Raw genomic sequence first — 15,644 nt, 5'->3', positions numbered from 1 at the left:
CATGCTTTGGACACTGGAGGCTGTTCAGTTTAGTATGTTATTCAATTGGCAACATTTCAATGACATGATATCAATGGAATATTTGGTTTTATTTGCAATAAATAATCTTAATATTGCATGAATGTCAACTCATTACTATTGATATTGATTTTATTTTATGTATAAGCCCGATTTGTATATGTGTAATATAAGCACTATAAAACACTGTGCATGTGCTCATGGTGTGGTAAAAGTGCATTGTAAAAAGCAGCAATCCTCATTCCTTGGTTTTCACATTAGTACTGTTTATGTGATTTCAGTTCTTTGTTCTTCTTTGAAAGTTAAACACAACGAATTAGTCAATTTGCACACAGATAAAGCTGAGGAAAAATTCCATCCCTTTAAGTAAATCTAATGCCAACACAGCCAACCACCAGATCTCATATCAAATAATCAATCTAGTTAATGAAATTGGTACCCGTCTGAGGAACAATATTGTTATTCATCATCATCGATCATTCTGTCTCTTCATTCATAACACATCACAACTGACAGAGTGATTAACATTACCAGTATTTTACAAGCGAAGCAAAGCTGCATCAAAACATCCATGAACATTCATTATGCAGGTCAACAGAGAAAAACGGAAGCAATGCCAAATCAACTTTACTTTATGCAACAATCAACTATACATAGACGAGAAATCAATATGCAAGTCGCCATCAACGACAATAGGCCCGCATTTTTTTGTTTTTCTTCCTTTCCGTTAGTGATATTCCTTATCACATTTTGGACTGATTTGGTTTATAACACCACTTTGTAGCAGGCTCAATCCCTGGTTTTCACATAAGGCCTTGTTCACATGGACTGTTCATGTTCAGGTTATCTTAATGACCCTCGACAATTCCCCAGACTCACACCCTCATAATAAATCTAAGCTCCCACATAACAAGTTAGGAGATTTACTATCATGTAAATGGCCTTCTCTTTTTCAAATTACTCTCATGAAAGTGGTCGTTGAACAAATTGTCATCAGCAAGAATTTTATGTAGATTTGTTATCACGCATTCATTTTAATGCATACGTGAGCTTTTCAGTTATTTTAAAAATTAGTCTAGCGAACAGAAAAGTCAGCGTTGTCTCAGCTCTCTATCAACGGGTCTGGTCCAGCTCTGTACTGCGATGTTCTGAGGAAGACGAAAAGATGGAGAACCCGCCACCGGTAAGATAGAATTCTCGTCGGGATTTCACTGTGCTTGTCGAAGAAAGAAGATTCGAGTGTCAAGCCCACCTGCTTTAGTTCATGTTACAAGGGAATTGTGATTTTTATTTGATCAGACAACATTTCAGCGCCCACTTTCAAACAATTTTCAACTCCGCGCAAAACTCCAGTGGATATGACTGCATCTAGTCACTTATATTTCATACAGCTGCTTAGTACACTTTGCAAAACAGACTTTCACTGTGCAAACATCTAAATATCTCTGATATATATATAATTCCGATATAGTAAAGTTATGTGCCCAAAGGGTACGCTGAAAACTCTTATTGATTGATGCACTTTGTGGCTGCTATGATGCTTTACAAAACAAACTTCTAATATGCAGACATCCACTTATCCCTGATATATATATATATATATATATATATATATATATATATATATATATATATATATATATATATATATATATATATATATATATATATATATATATATATATATATATGTCTGATATAAAGCTATGCGCCCAAAGGGCGCACCGAAAGATATGTCTGATATAATAAAGTTACGCGCCTGCAGGGTGCGCCGAAAAATGCGACTGAATGATAAAATTTGTGGCTGGTACGGTGTCTTTTAGGCACGTGTGACACCGTGTTGTAATTCAAACCACACTGACCCCCCCCCCCCTACATTGAGCATTTCAAAAGCATTGTGACGCCTCATCACAACGATAGTAAAAAACCAGGGTGACCCCCATGAATCCATGCCCCATGGTCATAGAATCTGACCAGTCCCTTAGTTTCGCTTCAAATTCCGGGTGTTCGCAACACTTTTGGCGAACGCTCTGTCCAGCATTCTACCCCTGGAGGGCGAGTTACGTCAACCCATGCCATCATGGATCATATTTGTGCTATTTGGGACAGACCTCATGTAGACCTGTTTCCTACTCGTCGGAACCGCAAGCTGCATGTCTTGGCCTAGGCCAACTAAGAGGGAATAGTCTAAAAATATGATAGTATTTTCGTGGTTATTAAAATAATAGATCATTATTATGAAATATTGATATCAATAAAGCCAGGTTGATACTTAATTAGGTTTGAGCTACCTTTCCGCGTAGCAGCACTTGATAAAATCCCTGTACGTATATAAACTATGTGTGTGGCAGAGGCCGGGCGTCCAATATAGAGTGTGTAAAAACGACCGCAATCCCTTAGTATTTATACACTCTACCAATAAGCTTATACATTTATCGAACTTTGAACAGAGACTCTTTTATTTCGATATAATAATTTGATTCTATAGTAAGTATCACATGGATATTTTTCGAAAGACAGCAAGCGCAAGTTAATTGGAACAGCTTAGAGTTACGTTATGTTACTGCGGAACTTCGAAGATCATCACACTCTCTCGTACAAGTAGTGGTTATCCCTTAAAAATGTCTCAGACGCACTTTCTCTTTAAAATCGCTTTCAAAGGTCTAATCAGGGTGAATTTTTAGGTAAAGACGAAAAATCAGCAAAGTGTTGTTTTTTCATCACGTAAGGTCGGATTTCAAGCTTTTGACACAACGCACAAACTTTAGCTGTCATGTCTGCCATTAGATATATTACGTAGGACTGTCGTCTACCGTTATGTCAGCGAAAAAGTTAATGAAATTTGACATTTTAATGTGAAAATGTAACCAAACTCGAAAGATGCTGGTGGCGGAATTATATTTCTGGCCGGGGTCATGCCACAAGGAAGGTAGTGGTCCTCGTTAAACAAACAAACAAACAGACAGACAGTACAATTACTTTGCTTTCAAATGTGGAAGCAATTCAACGTTTTATATAATTAAGCAATAAAGCATACCCAGCGACGGTATACTATAAGAATTTGACCAGTTCACGACATATATGCACGAGCGATAGCGGGTGCATATATGAAGTGAACTGGTCAAAATCGAGTGATATGCCGTCGCTGGGTGTGCTTTATTGCTATTATATCATAAAAGTATATTAAAATTCTGACGTTGAACGTCATGAACGGAGTTTTGCTCATGCTGAGAGCTCGCGCGTATGCCAGCCGTTGTATATCGCCTATATACCACGGCTCTTTTCGCGTCTCGACCAATCAGATCGCTTTATTTGCACCATCAATACACTGGTATGATATAATGAATCTCAACTTATTTTGTTGAGACAGATTACAGGCTAAATGATAAGGAGCAGTGTATTTTCACTTAATAGGTCTATTGAGAAATTAATAGTACCAAAATACACTCTGATCCTTCTTATTTCTTTGTAATTCAAACGTTTTTATGTCTTGCAAGTTATGTATGCACGCTGCAGTATGATGACCACACTATAAATCCAATACATTGGTGTTGGAAAAACACCGAGGCTGATTTGTAGCCACATTCTTTCATCCGTGAAGTATAGTGTCATTTATACTTTGTTATCCGTGAAATAAATAGTTCGGATCCTCAATCTTCTCGATGTACACTCACAAACAAATTAAACTACTAGGGTAATGTATCTGTAGGTCTATGGAGCATTTCATTTGATGCCGGAATAGCAGACAATTAACAAACGACGCTGTATGCCTTTCTTAATAAGATCAGACGGACATCGCTATACCGGTTGCCAACGAAGATCGTTAGCATGGGTGTGATATGATAAAATTTGCGCGTACGAGAAAAGTAATCTCGACGAGTCATTCCGAAGAGACGGCAGTTGGGTAGGTTGACCTTAGGAATAATAAAGAAAACAATATTACAGTATAGTCTAGCTTGGATGTCGTAAATGCATGGTCTAGTTTATCAGATATGGCTCTGTAAAGTAATTTACGGAACGTAGCGATTCTACGAAACATAAAAATAACATTTCCATCCATTATATAACATGGTCTGACATAGAAGCTTCCCTCTTCAAAGTATATATGGCATATAGATTCCAAACTAAAAGTGGGGTCATAATAATATCAGCTTTGCCAATTCTTTGACTGACTGAGCTGGATTTGTATACATTTGATTTGAAATGTTACGAGAAGACAACAACTTCTGCCTTGCCATCGTTCAGTGTAAACATGTCGGATTTATCTAATCGCAAATGTACGACATCGATAAAGATTCAAATTATTTCAAATGTTGACAAGTTTGTTGCAGACAACATACCTTTTCTTATCGTCCGTGTATTTCACACAGTCAAATCAATTGTTTACGATGCCGTCTTTAAGTTGTGCTGTATAAAGTGTAAACATGACTTAGTCAAACATAGTTGAACACTAGATTTCATGTGCGAAGTTTTACATGATACAAAAAGTAACCTTGACGGATTATTGATACAAGTAATAGCATAGCAAAAGATCTAGAGGAGTCTATGTAGCACGATTTCATGATCAAACACCGCTAATAAACCCAGCTTGATCAGAATAACATGTTGATGTCATTCAGAGAAAGCATATCTTCATGGTCACGGTTGAAATGGGGAAAAGGCATTTCTCTGCTATGATTAGTATGACTATACAGATGTCCCCGTGGGAGATTACAGTGCTCGCTAGAAGATTTTTGCAACATAAATTGCTTCATGTACAAAGTCATAAGAAATACTTTGTACTTAAAGTAATTTGTCCCACAAGATCTTCAATACAACAGTGTTTAGCCTTCAAACTGGCAACAGCATTTTTCTCAGTATTTTCACATATACCCCGCACTCACAAATATATTGCAGTAATATTTCTAGCCTGTGGCAGCAGCTGCCGATTTCAAAGTCAGAGCAGTTTAATTTTTAGGCGGGATTTCAACGTTATAGAAAGCAAGAAGGGGCATTCGAGATTGATTTCAATTTAGCAAGTACGAATTCGAACACGTTTTGAGTTGGTCAGGGGAGCGATTTGAAAAAAGCAGAGAACTTTTTTGATCCCCCCCCCCGGTTCAGGGTATTTGTCAATGCAGCTTTACCTCCTGAGGACGTTATCACGTTGACCCTTGGTGGCAAGACCTAAGAAACAATGTGTCGCACCTGACGTGTCAGAGTTGGCTGTGACATTATGACCTTACCAGGCCAGGCCCTGTAAACCGCTCAACTCGTCACCTTCCTGCATATTCGACAACATCTCTTTAAGTCATGTCTTCCATGGTACCATGCAACTCGGAGATTAATCAAGACGTTCCGGGAACTGTTAAGTCACTCTCGATACTTGACGGCCTTGAAGGTATAGTATACCTCCCTCTACTATGCTTGACACTCTGTAAATCATATAATCACACAAATGGTGTAGAATGTACTTCAATGGCAGTTCAGCCGAATCACGATGATGTTGTGTCTATTACTTGGAAATAACTTAATGCTGTGAACAACTGTTTCTTTAACAGTTACGCACATATAAACAGCTGCTATAACTAGCTATTTGATTATTTATAAAATACTGCAGTCGTATGGCATATCCAAGTTACGCGGCGTCGCGGAGGCTCTGTACGTTAACGGCCTCGTTTTCCAGGGACCTTCATCATAAGTGACCACAAATACAAACAAAAGCAAGCGGTACATAACTCTCTAGTACAAACAAATGTTCCGCTAATTCTAAGCTGAGAAACCGCAATCATACATTCATTTGTCTATTTGTTTTAACAATAAAGTCATGTAACATTGCCTTTAAAAAAATTCGTCATTCATTAATGATAACAAATTTATTCTTTTGACTGAAAAACGTTACTTTATCTAGATAGCAATAAATTGAACATAAAGTTACAACGCGATTATATTTTTGAGCTAAATATTTTTTTGCCAGAATTGACGCCCGTAACAATTGCTTAGTTAACGAGGTCTCTTTCACTTCATCTCTTTTGGTACCGGATTATTAAAACAATAATCATTAATATTTTGTCCAGGATCTTTTACAAGCAATTCTCCCCTACTTTTGAGTTATTATTCCGTTGTGGTACTGTCAAATTACACCATAACTGCAAAATTCGTCTCACCGAAGGGAGGAAACAGATGAAAGACACTGCTGCAGTGTAATTTTAGATCAACCCCTAGTCATCTCGAGCTTTTGTATGCAAATTTTGTAAATGATGGGGTGAATTACCTTGCCACTATTGATTTTTATTGATACTTTTTCCATGGGGGCGTGAGGTTAAGTTGTCTGCCATATTTTTAGATTCGACCTTTGTGAACAGATGTGTCTTGCAAGACTTGTCTACCTTATCTTGTACATTCGGGACCGACCTAGGTTCATTGCGACTAAAGGGCTAGCAGATGTGTCTACCTTTGCAACTAGAAGTTCGTTTTGAGATTAGATAACCCTGAGTTGGTCAAGGTCAGGTCTAGGCCAGCTTTGTGTCACGCGACGTCGACGGCACATTGTGTGGTCAAAGTCCAGAGATAGAAAGGTCCCCTCCCTCTTCAATAATTTGCAAACTTTACATACAAAAGCACGTCATATGAGATAAGATGACCAGGATCTGACCTATCAGAAGCATGCAGTTTTTCAACTCTTTCTTCCATTGAATTACTATGAAGGTGTAAGTTTCCTCATAAAACTTTTGTTTTTTATTCACTCTCGAACTGTGTTGTATCGATTCAAATTTTCACTCTTCTAGAGTAGATGAGTAGTGCGTTGATTCATGGACGGATTTTAACCGAAAAATTTGCTGTTGATACTTTTTGTACAGTTTCATAAACGACTTGTAAATTGCAGGGGGACACTTTTGATACAATTCAATTTGGGATTGGCTCTCGGTAAATTGATTAATTTCATGCAAATTTCTTTCAAATCATCGGAAGGCTAATCTTCCTGAAGCAAATCGTAGCTATGCCATCCTATGTTATCTGCCTATAGATTTGCGTCTTCGTCACAGTTCGCAATTAGGGGTTACTTTATATCATTTCAAACGTCATGCTGCACAACCATTTTCAAATGTTGCGAGATTAAGGGGGAATCTTGTTTTGGTTTCCTTCAAAAACGATCACTTTATGTTGGAAAGAGATGTATTATCTTCGTCATCTCTCAACAAAGGTTGGCTATTTCGAGTCTGCTATCATGGTCAAAACGTCTTAACGCTGCAAGTACATCAGTCGCTAATAACTTGTAAATAGGTAAAATAAACTGACGTAATATAGGATCTTCAATTGATCCGCAATTGGTCATCATTAGTCTTAAGTCATTGTGATAATCACTTGTTCTGCCCAAAGTAGAGTGGACAATGGTTTTACAGAACATATAAGAACGGACGATAAAGTCAATGTACTGTTTTTACAGTTCCGTGGTTTCCTAGGAATATAACAGAGTTAGATGGGTATGCCAATGTACAAGGTTATGGTTCAGGACTGGACGCAGACCATCCTGTGAGTATCGTACGATTCGTACTACGTTGACAGTTTCAGCGAAATGAGTGTACTTTCTGTTAAGCTAGTATGCGTCTCGAAGATGAAAGACTTATATATATAACATTTTGCTTAAGCTTTTTTTAAATGAAACTTTCAACCATTCTTTTATCAAGTAAACAATAAAAGTTTGGGGAAAAATAAATTTTGGATTTTCGAAAAACTACGACGGTAAAAGTTTTTCTTTCTCCAATAGATCAGAAAAAAACATGTAGAAGTTTTAGAGTCTGAATATCAGGTCCATGATGTTTGGCATAGGTGATGCGATAATGCGATTTAACTTCAGCATTACATAAACGGAATGCACCAGCTTTTTCTAATCACTGCATAACGCTTTCTCTTCGCCTTTTAGCATTCTATACATACATAGGCAAGGCAGCTTTACATAAAGTCGACTGACTTTACTGATTAGATGTGGGAATCATGGAGATCGTGCATTTGTCCTTCGTTTTGAGATACGGTGGCGACGCTTAGGTCGAACATAGAAGATAATGTCTTATAGTGATGGAGGCAATCACGAGAGAAAACAATGGCGATAATCATAACAGCCGGATTAGATAGCATATGTTCAGCACACTTTTCAGCATAAAAGAGCTGGAAACGTCTCAAAGTATCTCAAAAATAAATCAAAGTCTGCAGCCTGTGTATCACATGGATAAACAATTACAAGATAAGAACCGACTGAGTTTTACATTGATCTGGCGATTTCTTCGCAGGCAGGCCACAATGTTTTCCTTGAAGAACGGTGGCACTTTTAATTCGGGTGAGGGAAAGGGTAGGGTTGTTGATATTGTATCACATTTTCAAAATGGTTTTGATAAATTACAGGTAGTATAATTATTTATACGTAATAACATTTAACGCGAATTATTTAATAGTCACATTGGAAATCCCCGTGTTTCACTACTATAATAAACCTACCATTTACATGGGTATAAAAAGGGACGTGCACAGCTTCCAGTCAGACTTTTGGGATCGTGTCTCTTGTGTGTTACTAAACTTCAGCAGTAGTCATTCTCAAGACTTTTCAAGATCTTCACTGCCAACGCTGGATTTATACTGTGGACTTTGTGCAACTTCAAGCCTGCAAGCCAAAGGACTGTTCATTCATCCGACTGACTGTTACAACTCTGAGACTGGAGCTTTGCCGTCCCAGCTGAGAAAAGTAGTCTGTACACTTTTAAAGCTTGTACTCTATCCCTGACTTAGCAATTAGTTTTATTTTTGTAATAAATTAGTTTAAACGGAAACTGCTGAGTTCATTCTTTTGTTACAAATTCTTCAGTGGCCAACCTCTACCACATGTGGAATACACAATGGATGAGACAAAGACTTGGCGGACTGTCTTCAAGAACCTCACAGCACTCCACCAGACTCACGCCTGTCAAGAATTCATCGAGGAATTTCAGCTATTTGTTGACAATGGCATATTGACGGGGGACGAAATTCCACAATTGGAAACTGTGTCCAATTTTCTGAAAGGTTAGTTAACATGATTGGAACTAATTTGGGATAATTGGATTTTCATACTTTTCAAATTTCTAAAAAAATGTTAGGTACCCTATAGCTGAATGTTGCAATATTACAAATTACTTTTAAAAACAAGCGTGCAACCTAAAAATAAAGGCAGATTAGCTTACATTTGCAGATCAGATAGACATTACTTCACCATCCAATAATCCCAAATTAGTTCCAATCGTGTCAGTTTTCTTTTCATAAAGGCAGGTTATACCTAATTTTCTGATTATTATTATATAACATCAGCTGCGCTTGAGCGTCAGATATTAAGGTCTCAGAATTTGCTATTCTTAACTGGTCTTCAATTTGTTCCAATTTGATTAAAATCGAATGTAAAAAATGGTGACGTTTCTACCTTTGGTTGTTTAGGCCAAAAAAAAAGAAATGTTTCTGGTCAGCGCGCGCGTCACTTGAACAACAGCGCGTCACCCTTTTTTCCCCTGGTTTGTGGCCGGCGGCCGTGGCAAACTAAGCTTACATACTGATTACTATAACACCAAACCAAAACGGCTGAAGAGAAAGAGAAAATTCTTTGGGCACATGATCAGTGACTGCATGAACAGTTTAAATGTTACTATATTGATAAAACTATAAAACCCCTAAAACTCAGTGTTCTCCCCAGGCCATAGCGGTCCCGCTATGCTTTGATTCTCCCCGCTACGCTTTAAAATATTCCCGCCATCCTTTAGTTCACAGGCTCTGCGTAGCTACCAGCTGTTGCATGCATTGTCTGCACATTTAATGTAGCTCTCACTGCAACTTTCAACCTGGTGAAAGAGTGGAAGGTGTGAAGTATGGTATGCATCAGATAAGTTGTCCGGAAGTGTTGAGAGGAACGTTAAAACAATAGAAGAATCGGCTGGGTTGTTCACAAATTTTCATTCCAGAACGACTATTACGACCAACAAAGACCTTTAATACTCAGCATACATCGCGGACAAGTGTTCACAGAGGTAGGCGGTGTAGCACTAGCGGGGCCTTTGATCACATTCCCATGCTTTGATCAACGAAATGGACCGCAAAAGAAACAAGATTTGACTGTTGAGGTTGATTATGATTGTACAACGATGAGTTTTGTCTGAGTACGATCACGATCGCGATCGAGTTCACATTGCATAAATTTCAATATGGCGGCGGCCATGTTGGCCGACATGCTTATAACGTGTTGACATTGATCCTGGCGTCGCGTGTGGTTCCACTCTGACTCGTTCTCTGAAAGATTTTACACCTGATTTTCGAGTGATTCTAGTCGTACTTAGTTCATGTATTGTGATCATCATGGTGGTATCTTTAAAATCAAGAATCGAACGACGATGTTCAGTGGCAGTATATGTAGAAGTTATGCAGGGGGGGGGGGTAGCTGTGATATCGCAGCGGTACTTGTGGCGTGTATCGAACGCGCTCGGGTCATTGGGGTCATCGCCACAGTGAGGGGGGGGGCTTGTTGAAATCTATCCCCGTGATGGAAAATTATTCGCGTTGTTTGTCGTTCAAAAATAATATAAAACTCAATTTCATGCATTCGAATTGTGTAAAGCTTAAACTTGTGAATTGTCCTCTTTGTTGGCAAATTTTGACAATTTTATTAGCAATATATGTATTAATGAAACTCCAATCAGATGAACCATTTCTTGCTCTCAAAGTTTCAATCTGAATCTTCTGTTTTAATTGCAATTGTAATTACAATCCTGTGATGATTTATTTAAGTGTAATAAAGAGTTTCCATGATGTTCAAACTGCATACTTGTGTGTTACCATTGCATTTTGTTGTGATGTACATGTATGTGTGGGTGCATGTGCAAGCTTACATCAATATGCAAATAAAAATTAATGATATGCAAATGATTATACAAATTAGCCGCAACGCTTTGGCGCTTTAACTGACCCTCCTCCCTCCCTTGAGGAGGAGGGAAAGAAAGAAAGAAAAAAAAAATCCGCGTCGCCGCACCATTTTTTTAAGTAAGGCCTGACCAGAAACATTTCTTCTTTTTTTTGGCCTTATGCTATTCTCCTCAGTAGATTTTCGTCTCTCGAGTGAGACTGTTGTCATCATACGTGAATAGCAAAGAACGGGCAAAGGTGGAAAAGTCACCATGATAATTTATCTGTCCTATGCCAACATACGACTCATACGACTTGATTTGGGCCTCTCCAGGCAAAGTAAATTACCCGTCTTACTTTATTTGATTAAAATTTGTCGTTTATTTGTTGCAGGGCGAACTGGATTTACTCTTTGTCCGTCAGGGGGTTTAATATCACTTCGTAACTTTTTCTCCGGATTAGCTTACCGCGTTTTTCACACGACACAGTACATAAGACACGGCAGCGACCCATCCTACTCGCCAGAGCCGTAAGTTGCCCTTGCAGAAATTTCAACGCTTGATGCAAAGTCCCCTGTCTTATTTGTAGAAAAGCATTGTGACATTATCGCGCCATATTAAGGACCGTTTCAAACGCAATATAGCACCTGCAAAATATGACCCTATGCAAATACTTGGACATTGCAGTAATGAAAAGTAATACATCATGTTAAAAGTAAGACATCATGTTAACAATAATATGTACAATCTCGGGAAGTGTTAATTTTTACTCATACACATTTTCAATGCACATAGAATATTTCAAAGGTTGATATTTCCGCCTTCTACAAATACAGTCACTTTGAGTGTGAATCTCGAAGCAAAGCGAGAAAATCCCCGAACAGTATGTATATTGTGCCTGCCTTCTAAGGATCTGAACCTCGGTGCAGTTAAAAGACCTGTACTGTCTCCAATTTTCATCTAAAGTATACTATGGTTAAAACATTCAGCCATGTGCACAATAACTTGAAACTACCAATGGCTTGTGAGTAAAATAATTGTCTTACGGCGGACAAATCTGAACATGCGGAATCAATGACTGGTTTAAGCTAGGTCGCGCCTCCAAACGTACCCCAGGGAAAAAATTAAAATCGGGAAAATCTGGAATAGAATTACGGGTCAAGGGAAATTTTGGTGGTTCCACACAACTAACGTGGTCTGCTGACCATAATGTCACGCACATTGGTAGATTGGTGTCAAAAGCATACGGATTCGTCATGTCAAGGCACGAAGCTAGAAAGAAAGTAAAATGCTGTGTACCATATGTGAGAAGTAAGGTACTTTCAGAGGATACCCTCTAGACTTAAATACAGTCTCTCAACTATTTCTTGGTCCAGGTTCCACACATTAACACTGCATCTCTGTCTCTCTTCTAGTGATATCTGCCATGAGTTACTTGGTCATGTGGCCCTGTTAGCCAATCCATCATTTGCCCAGTTTTCCCAGGAGATCGGACTTGCATCACTTCGTGTCTCAAATGATTGGATGGAGAAGCTTGGGGCAGTAAGTTACGATAAGTAACCTTTCAGAAATTCCTGAAAAAAGTAGGCCAAACTGTGTTGATGTGTACACAGTTTACCACTAAAATGGAATTGAAACCCTGAAAGGACTCAAGGCGAGAATTGTAAGATATTTCTCCATGTAACTACAACGTACTTAAGAGTATAGCTATTAGAATAAAGTTCAGAATACGTGAGATCAAGGATTCACCTGTTTTAGATTCCATGTTCATTGAAAGGGGATGCGAGATGTTACGCTTCCTGTTGTGGTTCCTCCATCAGGTTTGGTCGGAAACTCCTTATTAATTTCGTTTTTACCTCGTCTTCACTTCAGTGTTTCTCACAGTAACCTTATGTTTATCAAGGTTTCGTTATCGCTCGATATAGTTGGCGTAACCTTGATTCCATTAGGATTGTGCTCAATTTAGTTGGCAGATAATTAGACTGTATGTAGAAGTATATTTAATAAATTGTAAAGTTTATGCTACAGGCAAAACTTGCTTAGAACAGAAGTAATTCTGTTTTGCAAATAGGTAATTTTGAAGTTTAACAACATTTCATAAAGTTTTTATTGGTAGCTCAAGTTTTAGAATGATTCAAAGTATTTATTTATTTAAAACTTTGGACATACGTTTATTGAATCAAGTCTAAGACAGCATTTATTTTCTGATGCGCGTTTGAAAAGATAAGTTGATTAAACAGCGAACTGTCACGCACATAAATAACTTCAGTGTCATTTATGATGAAGCTTACACTTTATCGTTTCTATAGTCATCCAGAGTTGCTATTTGTTGCTTTTCCAGTTTTATCTGTCCACATTGGAATTTGGATTGTGTAAGGAGAACAGAAAACCCAGAGCTTTTGGGGGAGCAGTATTGTCATCTTATGGAGAACTACGGGTAAGCTTACAATGTATACCACATGACTGGTTCTCAAGAACAATCAGGCTCCATGATGACAATCTGTCGAATCTTTTCTTTGCAGTACGCCTTGTCAGGGGTGCCAGAAATCAGACCTTTTGTTCTGGATGAGGTGATTACACATCCCTACGGTGTATCCGAGATGCAGACAGCGTATTTCCTATCAGAAACTTTTAAGGGAGCCCTGGATAAGTTCGAGTAAGTGACGTATTCAGATTTCAGGGAGTGGTGCAGCTGGTGGATGGTGTTACCACGTTTGAAGACTAACACTTACAGTGGATGCATCGGGAACAGGCATCCGAACTATGAATCGTTGACTGTTCTTTTCTACCATGACAGCCATTTGTTAACTTCAAATGCTAGTCAATTCATGAATTACGTCTCTCCAATCCCTATTGTTCGGCGAAAACATATATTTATTTATATTTTTCTTAACAAATATTAAAGAAAATGGTTAAAAGTGTCCCTGCTTTTAAGAGACGAATGTTGTTTCAGTTGAATTCGTCACAATTAAGCCTGCTTCCTGTCAGAAAAAAATGATATTGTATGCAGGATCTACATACAACATAAACAAACATTATTTCCTCAAAATCTATGTCAAGAATTTCAGCAGAATCAAAGCACAAAAGTAGACATTTCCTAAAGAAAGACTTCACCATTTCGTTGTGATTCAAACTCTGCAAACGGGTTTGTCTGCAGACATATCCTGATTCTCCTCAAACGAAACTAGTGAAAACCTTAACCTTTAAAATGAGCCCCAACATTCAAGTGGTAGGCAAAGGGAGTATTGCAAAATCTTGAGAGTAAAAAAATATGTCCAAGGCACACATTCTACCTTTAATATGTAGTTTTCCTGTGCAATCAATTCCTGGATATTTGAAAAGTGATGTAACCTGCGGCGTGCTAGAATGTACAAATCATTAATAATAATCACCTGCAGTATTTCTGCTTTGATTGGATATTGGGGCAATCGCCCCGGACATCATTCAAACTTTTGAGAATGGAGAATACGTTTTCACAATATTAATTAAATGCGTGCGCAAATTTACACATTATATTGAACTTGAAGCATATAACTGAACTTCCATCTTTCTGTGTTATCCCAATTGTTGCAAAGTCAATTGCTATACCTAGCAGAATGACGGTTTTAGAAACAATGTGCATTCATTGTAAAATGCCATGCAATATTGTTTCTTTTCAGGCAATTTTTGCTACAAAGCCCGAGACCATTCTCCGTTAAGTATGATGCCACCACACAGGCTGTAGAAGTTTTAAATCTGTAAGCAGTAACCTTTGGCACATAATCTCTACAAGTAAATTTACAAGCATGAGGCTTATTTGATAAGGTGATCATTGACAACTTTTAAGTTCGGCAAGAGCAATCGGCAGTTCATTATTTTGATTTAATACCGAATTTCAGTCATTTTGAATGAAGCAGTGTATTCAATATATGGTTGCGTGTATTAGACCAGCTCATTTACTGAACCATGTTTTATAGATTCAGATTTAACGAAGTGTCTTTTTAATTTGACGTATTTACTCGATGAATTGTTTCCGTAAGTTTTGTTTTCGATCCTAATGTAATTCAATAAAGCGGATAAGCAACATTTGCTTTCATGGAACACCAATATTGCTGTACAATCAACTCGACAAGTGCAATATGTTGTTCATATTTTGAGATGCCAAATTTTGTATGGTTATGTATACATCGTTAGAAGCATATGTTTATGCGTAATTACAGACCTTTTCTGAGGGGGGTATAGTATAATTAACGTCAAGGGGTCTAGCACATACACGGAGAAATAAGTACGAGGAATATACTTGCAATTATATCATGGATAATTATAAATGCATTTATGGGCAGATTTATTGGCGTATTGTTATCGGCAGTCTTATAGAAACGGAGTGACTTTATATAATCAAAATATTTGTGCAATCGGCTTCATATAATTATCAAAAAGTCTGACAAGTGCTATAATTGTACCCTTGTTTGTGTAGTAATGTTGTGTGATAATCATTACAGAAGAAATCACATCAAAACTGATTTGTGTGTGACTTGTAAGGAATTTTCGTTGACTAACTTTGTCTTATTGCATATTAATTTTTGATTAATGAAAATATGTAAAAACATTCTATCCAATCGTGAAAGAGATTTCATTTCTTGATGAAATTTCCCGATGAAAAAATCAAATGAAAAATAAAAGAAATATGTATGTATGTATGTATGTATGTATGTATGTATGTATGTATGTATGTATGTATGTATGTATGTATGTATG

General features: G+C 37.7%; 1 protein-coding gene across 1 annotated transcript; it reads left to right on the top strand.

The window, feature by feature from the left end:
• The first annotated feature begins 8,849 nt into the window (after positions 1-8,849).
• On the top strand, positions 8,850-15,419 carry LOC139152389 (protein henna-like). Its single transcript, XM_070725518.1, has 6 exons — positions 8,850-9,051; positions 11,302-11,437; positions 12,323-12,449; positions 13,249-13,344; positions 13,430-13,563; positions 14,567-15,419. The coding sequence occupies exons 1-6, from the start codon at positions 8,886-8,888 to the stop codon at positions 14,646-14,648; spliced, it is 741 nt and encodes a 246-aa protein (XP_070581619.1). The 5' UTR covers positions 8,850-8,885; the 3' UTR covers positions 14,649-15,419.
• The last annotated feature ends 225 nt before the right edge of the window (positions 15,420-15,644 follow it).

Source organism: Ptychodera flava, chromosome 2 (assembly GCF_041260155.1).
Source record: "Ptychodera flava strain L36383 chromosome 2, AS_Pfla_20210202, whole genome shotgun sequence".
Lineage (NCBI taxonomy): Eukaryota > Metazoa > Hemichordata > Enteropneusta > Ptychoderidae > Ptychodera > Ptychodera flava.
The sequence above is the reverse complement of the archived record's forward strand: the minus strand, read 5'-3'. Positions and strand labels throughout refer to the sequence as shown.

Excerpts from the sequence above, each read along its gene's own strand:
- LOC139152389 (XM_070725518.1), top strand. The coding sequence starts at position 8,886 with ATGGATGAGACAAAGACTTGGCGGACTGTCTTCAAGAACCTCACAGCA. Across the intron at positions 11,438-12,322 it reads CCATCCTACTCGCCAGAGCC|TGATATCTGCCATGAGTTAC; the intron begins GTAAGTTGCCCT and ends TCTCTCTTCTAG. Across the intron at positions 12,450-13,248 it reads GGATGGAGAAGCTTGGGGCA|TTTTATCTGTCCACATTGGA; the intron begins GTAAGTTACGAT and ends TTGCTTTTCCAG.